Genomic DNA, 15,736 nt, shown 5'->3' on the forward strand with positions numbered 1-15,736 from the left:
TAGGGGTGACCAGGGATGTTCTCTGTTTAGTGAGTCCACCAGATCAGAGGCAGTAGGGGTGACCAGGGATGTTCTCTGTTTAGTGAGTCCTCCAGATCAGAGGCAGTAGGGGTGACCAGGGATGTTCTCTGTTTAGTGAGTCCTCCAGATCAGAGGCAGTAGGGGTGACCAGGGATGTTCTCTGTTTAGTGAGTCCTCCAGATCAGAGGCAGTAGGGGTGACCAGGGATGTTCTCTGTTTAGTGAGTCCTCCAGATCAGAGGCAGTAGGGGTGACCAGGGATGTTCTCTGTTTTGTGAGTCCGCCAGATCAGAGGCAGGGGGTGACCAGGGATGTTCTCTGTTTAGTGAGTCCTCCAGATCAGAGGCAGTAGGGGTGACCAGGGATGTTCTCTGTTTAGTGAGTCCTCCAGATCAGAGGCAGTAGGGGTGACCAAGGATGTTCTCTGTTTAGTGAGTCCTCCAGGACAGAATGAACTGGAGATATACAAATACAAACACAAATTGCTGTTGATTGGAGGGATCACGTCCCTGAACCAATAACAGTGTGTTGTTTTCATGAAAGCCTAATGGGGTGGAAGATATTGATTTTTAAAAGTATTTTTATGTAAAGTGATTTGTTTTACTTTTAGTAGATTTTATAAAGTTTTTTTTTTATTTTTATTTTACTAATTTTGACCCTGTAGCACAACAGCTAGCAAGCAGTGAAGACGAGGGGAGAGCTGACGAGAAAGAGGCGGCAGATCAAAGACCCGTGGAACCGGAGGTAAAGAGAATGGCTAGCATCGGGAAAATAGATGTGTTTGATGACACGCAAGAAAACTGGGCAACTTACATTGAACGACTGGAACAGTACTTCATTGCAAACGACATTGCTGATAACAAAAGAGTACCAGCGTTGTTGAGTTTAATTGGCCAAAAACATACAGTTTGCTAAGAGATCTGACTGCCCCTCTGAAGCCCTCAAATAGCCCTCAAATAAAACATTCACAGAGATTGTGGAGATATTGCAAAATCACCTATCACCTAAACCACTCCTCATCGCGGAACGTTTTCGTTTCCACAAGAGAGATCAGAATGAGGGGGAGGGTGTTAGTACATATGTAGCAGTGTTGAAGAAACTGTCTGAACATTGCCAGTTGGGAGAGAACCTAAATGACACATTAAGGGATAGATTTGTGTGTGGACTGAAACATGAACACATTCAGAAACATTTGCTCACAGAATCAGAGCTCACGTTTGCAAAGGCTGTTGAAATTGCTGTGGCTATGGAAATCGCGACTAAAGATGCATTTGAGTTGCAAAGTAAAAGAAGTACTGACCTGTCACAAATTTCCACGCAGTCGACAGCGCCCCCGTGTGGCCGAAAAATGCAACAGGTGTGACAGAGATGGTCACAGAGCAGAGGACTGCCGTTTCAAAGACGAAATTTGTCACAAATGCAGTAGAAGGGGGCACATTCAAAGAGCATGCAAAGCAAAATTCAGTCACAACAGTAAAACTGAGAAAATTAAAGGGTTGGTGAATGCACTAGCAGAGAACAGTGGCAGTGATTCAGATGAACGATTAATTGGTACAATGGAGTTAAACACAGTGACTTCTCCCAGCAGTAGCATAATATGGGTGACACCAGATATCAAAGGCAAACCCCTCAAAATGGAGCTGGACACAGGATCTGCAGTGTCTATAATTTCCACTACTGTCTACAATGAGCACTTTAAGGCTATCAAGCTGAAGAACACAAATGTGTTGCTGAAGACATACTCAGGAGAGAGATTGAGCCCAATGGGGGCGTTGCAGGTCAGAGTGCATTATGGGGGGGGGGCAAACACAGCAGTTACAGCTATATGTGGTGCCTTGAACTGGCCCCCCGTTATTTGGCAGGGAATGGCTTTCAAAAATAAAGCTGAACTGGTGTGACTTGAAAATGCTCCACACGTTCCAGTCCAGAGAGAAAGGTACAGACCAAACACTGGAGCACTTGTGGAAGAAATACAACACAGTTTTCAGTGATCAGATGGGAACAGTAAAAGGCTTCACAGCCAAACTTGTACTAAAAGATGACGCAACCCCCAAATTCTGCAAAGCCAGATCTGTTCCATACTCCCTGAGACCAAAGGTGGAAGCGGAAATCGATCGCTTGCAGGATACAGGGATCCTGACGAAAGTGGACAGAAGCGAATGGGCCACACCCATAGTTCCTATTGTGAAGAAAGACGGGTCTGTTAGAATGTGTGGGGACTTCAAGGTAACTGTGAATTCAATGTTGCATTTGGACCAATACCCCCTACCATGTCTGGATGACATCTTCGCTGCACTAGCTGGTGGGAAACACTTCAGTAAAATCGATCTGAAACAGGCTTACCTGCAGCTACCGGTTGAAGAGAGTTCCAAACAGTACCTGACAATAAACACACACAAAGGTCTATACAGGTATAACCGCCTGGTTTTTGGCATTGCATCAGCCCCAGCCATTTGGCAACGAACTATTGACCAGATTTTGCAAGGAATCCCAGGAACCCAGTGTATCCTGGATGACATGATCATAACAGGACGCACCGACAAAGAGCACCTGGCTAACCTGGAAGAGGTCCTGAAAAGACTGAAAGAGTATGGTCTACAGGCAAACTTAAAGAAGTGTGAGTTCTTCAAAGACAAGATTGTCTTCTGTGGACATGAGATTGACTGCAATGGATTGCACAAAACACAGGACAAAATCGAGGCAGTGGTACAGGCACCACGACCACAAAATATCACAGAAGTAAGATCTTTCACGGGACTGATCAATTACTACAGAAGATTCCTCCCAAACCTTTCAGCAGTACTCCAGCCTCTAAATCAGCTCCTGGAAAAGAATAGGACATGGTGGTGGACAGAGCAGTGTGAAAATGCATTTCTGGAGGCAAAACGGCTCATAACATCTGAACAGGTCCTGATGCATTACGACCCTGAAATGCCAGTGAAGTTGGCTTGTGATGCGTCCCCTTATGGATTAGGGGCAGTCCTTTCACACACACTGAAAGATGGGTCAGAGAGGCCAGTTGCATTTGCGTCACGAACATTGAATGATGCAGAGAAAAACTACTCACAAATCGACAAAGAAGCACTGGCACTAGTGTGGGGCGTCAAGAAATTCCACGCATACCTATATGGCAAGCGTTTCACACTGGTTACAGATCACCAGCCGTTGCTTTCCATTTTCAGTCCAAAGAAAGGCATTCCGGCAATGACAGCAGCCAGGTTACAGCGATATGCCCTGTTCCTTGCCAGTCATATGTATGACATTGAGTTTAAGCCGTCATCCCTCCACACAAATGCAGATGGATTATCCAGACTGCCGTGTACAAGAGAAAGACAAAGGAGGGTGGATGCAGTGGACATGTTCCATACCGCTCAGCTCGAGGCCCTACCAGTCACAAGCACAGTTATCAAACAGGAGACAAGGAAAGATGTGACCTTGTCAAAAGTGTACACCTACACCATGTCAGGATGGCCAGCTACTGGCAGAAAGGAGCTGACTCCGTATTTCCAGCGGAGAAACGAAATTACAACGTACCAAGGATGTTTGATGTGGGGAATGAGAGTCATGATACCCCAGAAATGCCAACATCTAGTCTTGCAGCAACTACATGAAGGTCATGTTGGAATTGTCAAAATGAAGCTGCTCGCAAGGAGCCACTTCTGGTGGCCAGGTCTGGACCAACAGATAGAAAATATGGCAAAGAACTGTAGTGGATGTTTGGAAACCCTTCACATGCCTGCTCCTGTCCCAGTCCACCCATGGGAATGGCCCGCAGAGCCATGGCAGAGAATTCATGTGGACTACGCTGGTAGTTGTTGTGTTTCTGGTTATAGTTGATGCCCATTCCAAATGGCCAGAGGTGTTTTGCACTGACTCCTCCACCTCAGCTCAGACGATAGAGTGTCTCAGAACAACGTTTGCACGCTTCGGTTTGCCACTGCAGCTGGTAAGTGACAACGCGCAAGCTTTTGTAAGTGACGAGTTTACAAGATTCATGTCAGTAAATGGAATCAAACACTCAACCTCAGCTCCGTACCACCCTGCCACCAATGGGCTGGCAGAACACTTTGTGCAAACCCTAAAGCAAGGACTCCGTGCAGCAAAACGAGACGAAGGGACTTTGTAAACAAAACTGGCCAAGTTCCTGGCCTCCTACCGAAACACCCCACATGCCACGACAAATGAAAGCCCAGCCGCACTGATGTTCGGGAGGCCTCTCCGCACACAGCTGGACATCATGAAGCCAAACAGACGTAATGAAGTGCTGAACAAACAAGCCAAGATGCTCTCCGGTGGCCGGGAGCGCCATCTCCAAACAGGACAGGAAGTGATGGTGCGAGAATACAGAAGAGGAGGGAAATGGACAAGAGGGGCCGTACACACACAAACGGGACCCAGAACTTACCAGGTTCAAGTGAGCCCAGACATAATGTGGCGGCGTCACATTAACCAAATGCATTCCAGGGAAAACAGCACAACAATCGAGAGAGAACAGGCACAGAGAGCTCCTGAGAGTGACACACAGGGAACTGTAGAGGACGGTGGGGCAGTAGAGAGACCCCAGGCTGAAAGAAGGGAACGTGTTGATGAAGGTGCTGCTATAGCAGACGCTATAATGGAACAAGCACACACTGAGGATGTTCAGGAGCCTCCAGACAATCTGAGGCGCTACCCAGAACGAAGGCACCGTCCACCAGACAGACTAGACTTATAAACAAACAAACAAAAACGAACTGTTCAAGTTCAAATTAAAAGATGCAAAATAACTACAACAAGTTCTGGGAAATGTTTCAGTTGTGGTTTGGTAAAAGTAACTCTAAGAGAAGGACTAAGAGAAGGAATGTTATGTTCTGTTAATTACTGATGTCCCCTTTAAGGATGGAGCACCCTTGGTCGTGCGCAGTATTGTTCTATGTTATTCTGGTACTAACTAGTTTGAGTAAATGTGAAGCTCCAGTTCAATTGCTTGTATTCTGAGTCTTTCTTATTACATAAATAAGTACTAAGTGTTAAGACACTACAGGGTGGAATCTATTGACATGTTAAAGTATTATTCATGCAAATTTAAAGAATGTTTGTAAAAAAGTATCCAAAGCCGACAAATACAAACACAAATTACTGTTGATTGGAGGGATGACGTCCCTCAACCAATAACAGTGTGTTGTTTTCATGAAAGTCTAATGGGGTGGAAGATATTGGTTTTTTAAAAGTATTTTTATGTAAAGTAACTTGTTTTACTTTTAGTAGATTTTATAGAAGTTAAAAAAAATGTAACTAATTGCATTCGAGAAAAGAGGTCTCTTAACAGTGTCAAATTTGTTTGAGATCTCTGTCATGTCGTTGAGAAGGTATTGATATTTTTCATTTACAGGCAATTGTATGCGATGCAGTTTTAAGACGGTTCCTTAACCCTCTGAGCAGAGGATGGCACATTTTTAGCTACATTTCACCTCCAAAAAGGTAAATATGACACCGAATGGTAAAAACAAGGGGTTTAACTTATTCACTATCATCAGCCAATTTAGAATATTACATTAATATATATATTTTTTTTCATTTAACCTTTATTTAACTAGGCAATTAAGTTAAGAATAATTTCGTATTTACAAAGACGGCCTAGGAACAGTAGGTTAACTGCCGTGTTCAGGGGAGGAATGACAGATTTTTACCTTGTCAGCTCGGGGATTCTATCTAGCATCCTTTCGGTTACTGACCCAACACTCTAACCACTAGGATACCTGCCGCCCCCGGTAGCCTAGTCAACCTTGCATGTTCCGTTGAAGAGGTTTGAAGAGCAAAGTCTGAATCTTTAATATAAAGCTAACTTCACCACTGTAAAACACTGTATGATTAAATCATTCAATATTGATTCACCAATAAAAACGTTGAGCTCATCTTTTAATAATAATGTATTCATCATAGAATCATCTTTGATTATAGTATTGTCAGTGGCGAGCCGTCATTTAGGGCAGGTGGGGCGGAGCCACACCCGTTTTGAGCCCCACGTGTTTAACAACAATATATATATTTATATGTTGCCTGCTTTGCATGTTATTTTGGCATTAATATGTGTCACATATCAGTTTGCAAACAATGTCTACTTTTAAAAAAATCATTGAGTTAATAAAGCTGCACAATGTTCTCTGGTTGCGCCGTGATTGGTTCAACATCATATTTTCAAAATCATAGCTACCAAGCTAGCAGTCATCATCATGCATCCAGTCAACAATCTACTGGCAAATCCTTTTCAATCCTTGTCATATGAAGAGAAATTATAGATAAAAAGTATCAGTGGTCATCAACCTTTCCAAATAAACACAAAAAGTTGGAAATCGCAAATTCAACAATGAGTGGTTGGAAGGAATCAGTGGCTAACTTCAAGCTTAACAAAGCAGTCACTAGCCTGCTATTCAGCATGACTCCTGAGTGGTTGGAAGCTTCTCTATAAATGATGTAACATGCCTGGGAGTGTCATGTTCTGACCTTAGTTCCTTTATTATGTCTTTGTGTTAGTTTGGTCAGGGCGTGAGTTGGGGTGGGGAGTCTATGTTATTTTTTCTATGTAGTATTTATGTGTTTGGCCTGGTATGGTTCTCAATCAGAGACAGATGTCGTTCGTTGTCTCTGATTGAGAATCATACTGTTTTCCCCATTTTAGAGGTGGGTGATTGTTTTCTGTCTCTGTGTCTTCACCAGACAGATCTGTTTTGTTTTCGTTCGTTGTCCTTGTTATTTAGTTTTTTGTGTTCAATGTTAATAAATGATCAACATGGACACGTATCACGCTGCATATTGGTCCGATCCTTCATACTCCTCGTCAGAGGAAGACGAATATCGTTACAGGGAGACATGTATACTGTAGATAAGAAAGTAATACTAAGTGTATGTTGTGTAGTAAGCTGTTAGTAGCCCATGTGCCTCACCCTAATAATTTTGTCCCTTTCCCCTCTCATAACTTAGCCTACCGTTCTGACTTGATGGTGCACATGTAGACTATAGCCTGTTTTAGAGAAATGTAATCATTGAATATTGTACGAGCTTTCATTGTCTGCTTATATGCAGTTATGACTTGGTGTACAGGGAGAATACTGTAAGAATGGCCCATGTTCAAAATTCTGTCGCTGTACATTTCAAAAGTGCTGAACAAATGGTTATATTGACGACGTCCATCCTAGGTCTCTCATTGTCTTAATCTAAATTACAGATATCCTGTAGTCCACTCGTTGTCCCCTTGTGCCATAGTTTGTACTTCTCAATTGTCAGTAGAAACCACATTTGTTTAAGCAAGTCAGCCATATCAGCTATGTTTTCTGCCGGACCCGTAGGTATCCCTACGTTTTTTAAAGGATTCTCTCCATGGTGCTGAAAAGAAAGCTCTGCTGTTGGGACAGCTTTATGTCGACCCTAACAGTTTGTGGGCACCGTTTGTTAAAGTTATAGTGCAATTAATGTATTGTTTAGTGTTGTGTTGTGTAGTGGCTTTGCTGGTATTCATCTAAAACATTTTGGGGGAGTTTTCCCCACCAAGTCTAACATCTACCATGACTACTGGATGTTTCAATTCTAATAAATAACAAAACAATCCACACCGTAACAACAATATTGCTTTTTTACTAAATGCTTTTATTAAAGAGTAAAACTTTGCTAACAAAAATGACATCATCAAACATCACTGGCCTGACTTGAGCAGCTCTGCCCGGGGATGGAGCCAGCAACTTAGCTGCTACCGGTCCGGTCCAGGCTACCTGCAGACCTCCTCCCAGACCTCCTTTTCAGCACCTCCCCTTAACAGGAGAGGTGGTGGAAATGATCAGAGTTGCATTCAACTTGAATAAAGATGAGAAACTCTGGTCTGTGGAGCCACTGGTCTGAGGGGAGGACTTCTGAAACCATTTCCATTTTTGGGATATTTTCTAGGACTGTAGAGGTGGTAAGCAGAGATGAATTTAACTAGGATACAGAGGAGAGTCTCTGTTCTTGGGAGGAGGGTCACTGACCTTCGATGGTTTGTTGCCTGATAAAGAGGATACTTGCTGGCTTGAGGAGACTATAATGTTTTGAGGAAGAAATGTGGCTCGATGACTTAAAGAGGAGGAGGAATTATTGGGCGACACTTTTAATTACCAACGTAACCTCAGTGGAACTGTGGCTTCATCGAGTTCCAGCTCTAGGCAGACAGCACGTCAGGAAGGCTGTAAGACATCACAGATACAGGTAAGTATCTATATATTTACATGTGTGATGCATGTACACTAAACCCTCACATTTGGATAATGTCACTTTTTAAAGTGATGACATGTATATTAACAGTGTAAAACATGAATAGATGTTTAAACATTCTTTACCTCATCCTAATTTTCTTCCAGATGCTTGGCTTTTTCTTTGTCTTGGAGATTCGCTCTGATGTTTCAACCTCTTCTGGAGCTTCTAGCTTCTGGCTGTCTGGCCCCCCCTGATGGTTCTCTGGCCCCTCCTGCTGGTTCTCTGAACTCCCCTCCTGGTTCTCTGCCCATGCCTGTTGCCTCCTTGGCCTTTCCTGGTGGCCATCAGCAGATCCAGTGGGCTCTTGGCTTACTTGTTGGCCATTGGCCCACCCGGGCAACTCCTGACCGTGGTTGTAATCGTGGCTGTGTTGGGTGGTTAGACACCGGGTGTTGATTTGAGCATCAGCCTCCAGATTCATCTGATCCAGGTAGTTTTCCTTCATCCTCTCCCTCTCCTCCTTCAGTTGTTGATGAGTCTGTTTTTTAAGCAGGGACCGCTCTCTCCACTGCTTATTGAAATCCTCAATTTTCTTCCTTCTCTCCTCAGCCTTCAGCAGCTCCTTCCTCTTCTCCCTCTCTCTCTCTGCCCGGGTCATGGTGGATGTTAGCCTTGTGTGTCCAGGGATGGCTGGGAGGGAAGAAGAAGTAGAGTTCACATTCATCTTAGTGGATCTGGTATCAACTTAAATGTAATGGACACAGGGAATGAAGAATAGAAAACACAATTGAATCTCAATGATTCTTTACTCTTTTCAGTTGAGGAAGGCATGGAATTTGTCAATAAAGTGCAATAATTCCCATCCCGAATTGACCTGGCCCTAAGTTGAACATGAGTCCAGAATGGCACCTATTCTTTGTATAGTGCCAGGGCATATGTGATCGCTTAGGGCCGCATGGCCACTAGTAGCCCCCGGATCCCCCCAAAACACGTTTTTGTGTGTGTGTTTTTAGGAACTCTTTCTGGGTCTCTACTTAGTCTTGAGAGTTAGACTAGTAGATGACACAAGGTACCATTTAAAAACGTGGTTGTTATCAGCAGTATTTTTCTTGTTATGTCAGTCAGTCACTCAATGAGCCATGTCAGCTAACATATTCTTTGGACAGTAGTTTTATATTGAAACAATGATGCAACATGATGACTGGTGTGGAACAAATGTGTGTAGAGGAGACTAAAGAGGATAATGTCATAAGTAGAGGGAAAACAGGTCTTACCTATGTGGACGATCTTATGGCCCTCCTCAGCCTCTCTCTGATACGTTCTCTCTATCTTTCTGAGGTTCCTCTTCTCCCATTTTTTATTCACCCAGCCCACAGCTCTCCTTCGGATACTTTTATCGGGTGAGAGAATGTCCTCCTTGTCATCTTCCTTTTCCTCCTCCTCTAAGTCACCCCTCTTGTACTCAAGGATCTCCCTTCTTTCCTCTTCCACCATCTCCTCTCTTTTTTTTGCCTGTATTATTTTTTCTCTCTCTCTGATTAAAGATAAATGGCATTTAATGGCTTTCTTTCTCTCCTCCTCTCTCTCTTCCTCTCTCTGCCTCTCCTCCTCTCTTAGTCTCAACATTTCTTTCTGTCTAGCAATTTCAATCTCTCGTTTTTTATCCTGCTCCTCTTGTTGTCTTGCCCTCTCCTGTTTTCTTTCCATCTCCAGCCGTCTTTCCTCCTTCTCCCTCCTGATTTGTTGTCCTCTTTCTATGTGTTCTCGTTCCCCCTTCAACACTTCTAACCTCCTCTCTTTACGCCTATTGAAGACTTCCCGTGCTTTTGCTTTAACATTAACTACTACATGTTTCTTCATGCTTACTTCCTTTCCTCTCTCTTCTCTTTCCCTGTACTCTTCCTCTGCTTCCTTAATCACTTCCTGCTTTTCTTCCATCTCTCTCTCCTGTTCTATCTCCAGTTTATTCTGTCCCTCAATTTCCCTCAAAATATTTTTCTGCCCTTCCTTTCTTCTTCCTGCTTCCTCCCTTTCTCTCATAATCATCTTTTCTTTCTCCATCTCTTTCTGTTGCTGATCTTTTAATTCCATCTCTCTTTGATTGTCATTGTCTTTCTCCCTTTCTTTCTCCTTCTCCTTTTGTTTCTGTCTCTCCTCTTGTTGTTGTCGTCTGTGTATCTCTTCTATCTCTCTCTGTCTCTTGTTCTCCCTCTCTCTTCCCTCCTTCTCCATGTCAATTTGCTTCTGTTTCCATATATTTTCTTCTTCTTGATCTCTCTCAAACATTATCTTTCTCTCCACTTGTTGTTGTCGTCTTTCTTTCTCTCCAATCTCTCTCTGTCTCTCTTTCTCTTCGATCGCTCTCTGTCTCTCTTCTTCTCTTTCTTCCTCTTCCATCTCTATTTGCTTCTGTTGACATCTTTCTTCTTCATTCTCTCTTTTGATCTCTCTCTGTCTCTCTTCTTCTCTTTCTTCCTCTTCCATCTCTATTTTCTTCTGTTTACATCTTTCTTCTTCATTCTCTCTTTTGATCTCTCTCTGTCTCTCTTCTTCTCTTTCTTCCTCTTCCATCTCTATTTGCTTCTGTTTAAATAGTTGTTCTTCATTCTCTCTTTCAATCTCTTTCTGTCTCTCTTCTTCTCTTTCTTTCTCTTCCATCTCTATTTTCTTCTGTTTACATCTTTCTTCTTCATTCTCTCTTTCAATCTCTTTCTGTCTCTCTTCTTCTCTTCCGATATGTTTTTGTCTCTTTTCCATGATCTTTCTTTTGATCTCTCTCTGTCTCTCTTTCTCCTTCTCTTGTACTTCCTCTTCCATCTCTTTTTGCTTCTGTTTACACATTTCTTCATCATTCTCTCTTTTGATCTCTCTCTGTCTCTCTTCTTCTCTTTCTTCCTCTTCCATCTCTATTTGCTTCTGTTTAAATAGTTGTTCTTCATTCTCTCTTTCAATCTCTTTCTGTCTCACTTCTCTTTCCATGTTTTTCTGTCTCTTCTCCATTCTCTTTCTTTTGATCTCTCTCTGTCTCTCTTTCTCCCTCTCTCGTTCTTCCTCTTCCATCTCTATTTGCTTCTGTTTACATCTTTCTTCTTCGTGCTCTCTTTCAATCTCTTTCTGTCTCTCTTCTTCTCTTTCGATATGTTTTTGTCTCTTTTCCATTATCTTTATTTTGATCTCTCTCTGTCTCTTCTCCCTCTCTCGTTCTTCCTCTTCCATCTCTATTTGCTTCTGTTTACATCTTTCTTCTTCAATCTCTCTTTCAATCTCTCTCTGTCTCTCTTCTTCTCTTTCCATAATTTTCTGTCTCTTCTCCATTCTCTTCCTTTCGATCTCTCTCTGTCTCTCTTTCTCCCTTTCTCGTTCTTCCTCTTCCATCTCTATTTGCTTCTGTTTACATCTTTCTTCTTCAATCTCTCTTTCAATCTCTCTCTGTCTCTCTTCTTCTCTTTCCATAATTTTCTGTCTCTTCTCCATTCTCTTCCTTTTGATCTGTCTCTGTCTCTCTTTCTCCCTCTCTCTTTCTTCCTCTTCCATCTCTATGTGCTTCTGTTTGCGTCTCTCCTCTTCTTCTTCTCTCTCCATCTCCTTCTTCTTCTCATCTTCTTCTTGTCTCTGTTTTGGTATTTTCTCCATTCTCTTTCTTTCTACCTCTTTCTGTTTGTTGTGCTCACCCTCCATCTTCTCCTCCATGTCCATTTGGTTCTGTTTCCATTTATATTTGTCTGTTTCCATATTTTCTAATTCTATCTGCTGTTCCTTGATTTTCTTGAAGACTTCCTCCAATTCAGACGTATTTTTGTCATTGATGAGGGCTGTCTCCATCTCCATCTCTCTCTCCACTCTATTTTTCAACTCCTCTTCACTTCGTCTCCAATCATTTTCTCTCTCTCTGTCTCTATCAAATGTTCTCTCTGGTTCAGTCTCGTCTTTCAATCTAATCTCTTCTTTCATTCTCACAACCTCTCTGTCTAACACTAGTACATTTTGGTTAACCTGTTTCACTCTCTCATTCTGTCTTCTAAACGCTTCTTTCGCTCTTTCAAATTTGATTTTGTATTGAATCTCTTTTGTTGTCATATCTTCTTTCAGTCTCTCAACCTCTCTCTCTAACTCTTTTACCTTTTCGTTAACCAGTTTGACTTTCTCATTCTCTGCAATACGCATGTCTCTTTCTCTTTCAAATATGATTTCCTTCTCAATCTCTTTCAATCTCTCAATCTCTCGTTCTAACGCTTTTATCGTTTCTTCTGCCTGTTCCACTTTCTTCTTCATTTCTTGTCTTTCCAATTCTGCTTTTCTCTTCCTTTCCATCTCCCTTTCTCTCTCTTTTTCTCTCTCTCTTTCCCTCTCTCTTCCTGTCTCAATAGGTTTGTTGTTCCAGGCCAGTCTTGGTCGCTGATCCTCCATGACTTTCTGCCATAGCCTCAATCTCTCAATCTCTTGCTTCATTTTAAAAGGTTAAATTAGTGATAATCTATTACCAAGACATACTTTCAAAAGATTTGCAGAGAACGATACACAGAAATATAACCTAGAGCTAGGTAATTGAATCAAACACTGGACAACATCAATAGCAGGGTCATTTTGATCAATTCATCTGGACAATTCATTGTCAATTAATGTATTATCATGGTTTGAAAAAATTATGAGACATTTTATGGAATCAATTATGTCCAAAATGTGTTCAAATACAAACACACAACCTTCTTGCTCATTCAGTTAGGGGTTTGAGAAATTCCTGTTACAATTTGTGTGATGTTACAACAATGTTGCCTCTGATGTTTATGCTTGTAGAAATTACTCCTACAAATGATGCTTCACTAATGCAACTATTTACAACCTTCACAGATACAGTTATCAACAACAACAACAGTAATGACGTTAATAAGGAAGTGGATATTCAACCGGCAGAAGAAAGGCATAGGGGTTGAGATAAATGAAGGTTAGGTTCAGGACCTAGGGTTGGGTTAAGGTAAAGGTTAGGTATAGTTTCAGTGAGGTTAAGGTAAGGGTTAAGGAAAGGAATAAAAGTTAACATTGGGTTAGCGTACCGCTGTCTGCCACTATTCATTTTCAGCTGGGTAAATATACACTGCCTTTTAATAATAACAATGACATGTCTTACGTGGGCCAGTTGTAGGTCCACCATCAGTAGATCCAGCAGTTGTTTGAGTCTGTGGATCTCCTGCAGTTTTCTCTGGTGCTCCATTGCTTCTGTGGCTCTCTCTGCTTCCCTCTGTCTCACTGCTTCCCTCTCTCTCTCTGCCTCCCTCTGTCTCTCTGCTTCTCTCTGTCTCTCTGCTTCTCTCTGTCTCTCTGCTTCTCTCTGTCTCTCTGCTTCTCTCTGTCTCTCTGCTTCTCTCTGTCTTTCTGCATCTCTCTGGCTCTCTGCCTCCCTCTGACTCTCTGCCTCCCTCTGGCTCTCTGCCTCCCTCTGGCTCTCTGCCTCCCTCAGTCTCAGGATCTCAGTCTTCCACTCTTCCATGATACCCCTTTCTACTCTTCTTCTCCTCCTTTCATCTTTTAAAAGGGCTCGGAGATGGTCTGTCTCAAACTGTAATTGTTCAATGATCTTGTCCTTCTCCGTTCCACCATTCCTCTTCTTCTTTTCCTCCTCCCAGAGGCACACTTGGAGTCTGTCCATCTCCTTCTTCTGATTTCGGATTGTTCGATCCTTCCCCCTCAACTCAAGCATGTGGGCTTCCTTCTCTGTATAGGTCTTCTTCTCTTCTCTCAGGAAGTGAACCTCCATCTCTGCCTGCTTGTAGCTGGGAGCAAAGGAATGTCAACACATTATTTAGGAAGTGAACTCAGACAATTTACTACAATATTAAAATAATAATTCAACTTCTGCTAAATTTAACTGTCTTTAATAACACAAATCACACAACTGTGACTTACAGTATGTGAATGTGATGAGTTGACTATCCATGATGGCCAGAGGTGGGTAATGTGTAGCTCTGGTCCAGGGCGTTACGTACAGCTTGCAGACACTGAGCCTTCCTTCAGCAAGCCGCACATAATGCCCTGGACCAGAGCTAGGTTATGTGATGAATGACTTACAGACTGTTCCACATGATAGGAGGGGGTAAGAAGACAGTCCCAGTAGGAGACGGAGATCGTCCAGAAGAAGAAGAGGTGTCCATCTCCTCAGAGACTGCAGGAAAGGTCTACACGTTTTATTTCTGGAAAATAAAGAGATGCCTTCGTTCAGCAACAATGTGTGTTTCTATGTTTCTGTCACTAGATGGTGCCATTGTACACAACATTTACTCACCAGGTCAGTGAATTCAGAAACAGTCTTCAGAGTTGAGTCCTCAAGCTCTAGCCTACAACCCATCATGCATCAGCACAACTAATATAATAATACCTCATCACAACTTCATAATCACAGTACACCTGGATTGTGTTCACAAAGTGTTTCAGGGTAGGAGTGCTGATCTAGGATCAGGTCGCCTCCTGTCCATCAAAACGTATTCAGTTTAATTTAAAAGACCAAACTGATTATTGATCAGCACTCCTTCTATGAGACTTTGTGAATATGAGCCTATGTGAAAGAACCTTTCTGGCATATGCTGGCTAGACAGTACACAGACAATTCAGATAGACAGACAGACAGAAGAGTAGATACAGATGGAGTGATTGATAGCAACAGAAATAACGAAGCGGATGGTTAATGTATTGTAAACTTTTGTAAATATTTGACTCACCTCAAATCACACGTGTCAAACCTCAGTTTTAGTGTTGAACCGAATAATATCCTCGGCATTAACTTTCTCTGGTCTGGAGCTGTATTGTTGCGTCATTTGGAAAGCTTGAGCGTCATAATCCGTTCACCGCGCCTGCTTGATTGACAGCTAGGGGTTCTCCTGCGCATCAGTGTCCAAAAGTCGATAATGTTTAGCTACTCATAATTGATAAAGTCATTTATAACTATTTTCACTTGACTTTTATTTCGTGTATTTTTGCCTAAGGTTATTTGGAATTCTACGTTGTGTGATTTGTCTTTGTATTGGCCTAAAGTTCAATGAAATACAAACAGCAACTATAGCCTACAAACATTTCCCACACAAATACAAATGTGGGTGTTTAGTGAGAACACAAAATAATAACATTACAGCCATAACTGTACAAACAAACATACAATCACAACTCTCTCCCCACTATTTATTATTTCTGCAGTGAGGATTCACCCCCTTTAGATAATGATGTTGTAATTTATCTACAGAAAAACGTTGTTCTGATCTCAACAAGCAGTAGTAGCAGTTCGCAAATCATAGAGCCAGATGAATGGCTCTTTCACCGATGCAATTCGGTTCCCGAGGTTCAACAAAAAGATCCGTTCAAAAAGAGCCGTTCGTTCGTGAACGACACATCATTACTCTGTAGTTCTCCACCATTTCGTATCGTGAGCTGGAGGAGCGTTCGTCCAACTTGTCATCCAAGTAAATGGCAGAGGCGCATCATCCATCCGATGAACTCCCAAGGGACTGGGAGGATAGTTTACGATGCAA

At 42.3% G+C, this 15,736-nt stretch overlaps 1 protein-coding gene across 1 annotated transcript; it reads right to left on the reverse strand.

Annotated features, from left to right (window-relative positions):
* Positions 1 to 8,361: 8,361 nt before the first annotated feature.
* On the reverse strand, positions 8,362 to 12,722 carry LOC139411834 (trichohyalin-like). Its single transcript, XM_071158576.1, has 3 exons — positions 11,578 to 12,722; positions 10,025 to 10,602; positions 8,362 to 8,912 (listed from the first exon to the last, which is right to left on the reverse strand). The coding sequence occupies exons 1-3, from the start codon at positions 12,669 to 12,671 to the stop codon at positions 8,362 to 8,364; spliced, it is 2,223 nt and encodes a 740-aa protein (XP_071014677.1). The 5' UTR covers positions 12,672 to 12,722.
* Positions 12,723 to 15,736: the final 3,014 nt, after the last annotated feature.

The sequence above is a fragment of the Oncorhynchus clarkii genome, chromosome 6 (assembly GCF_045791955.1).
Source record: "Oncorhynchus clarkii lewisi isolate Uvic-CL-2024 chromosome 6, UVic_Ocla_1.0, whole genome shotgun sequence".
NCBI classification, from domain to species: Eukaryota; Metazoa; Chordata; class Actinopteri; order Salmoniformes; family Salmonidae; genus Oncorhynchus; species Oncorhynchus clarkii.

Bases quoted from the DNA above. Each gene is read 5' to 3' on its own strand.
- LOC139411834 (XM_071158576.1), bottom strand. From the start codon at position 12,671: ATGAAGCAAGAGATTGAGAGATTGAGGCTATGGCAGAAAGTCATGGAG. The intron at 10,603-11,577 runs AAGGGAGAAAGA...AGAGGAAGAAAG, and splicing joins ATGGAAGAGGAAGAACGAGA to AGAAGAAGAGAGACAGAGAG. The intron at 8,913-10,024 runs GTAAAGAGAGGA...CTTCCCTCCCAG, and splicing joins ACGGGAAGTCTTCAATAGGC to CCATCCCTGGACACACAAGG.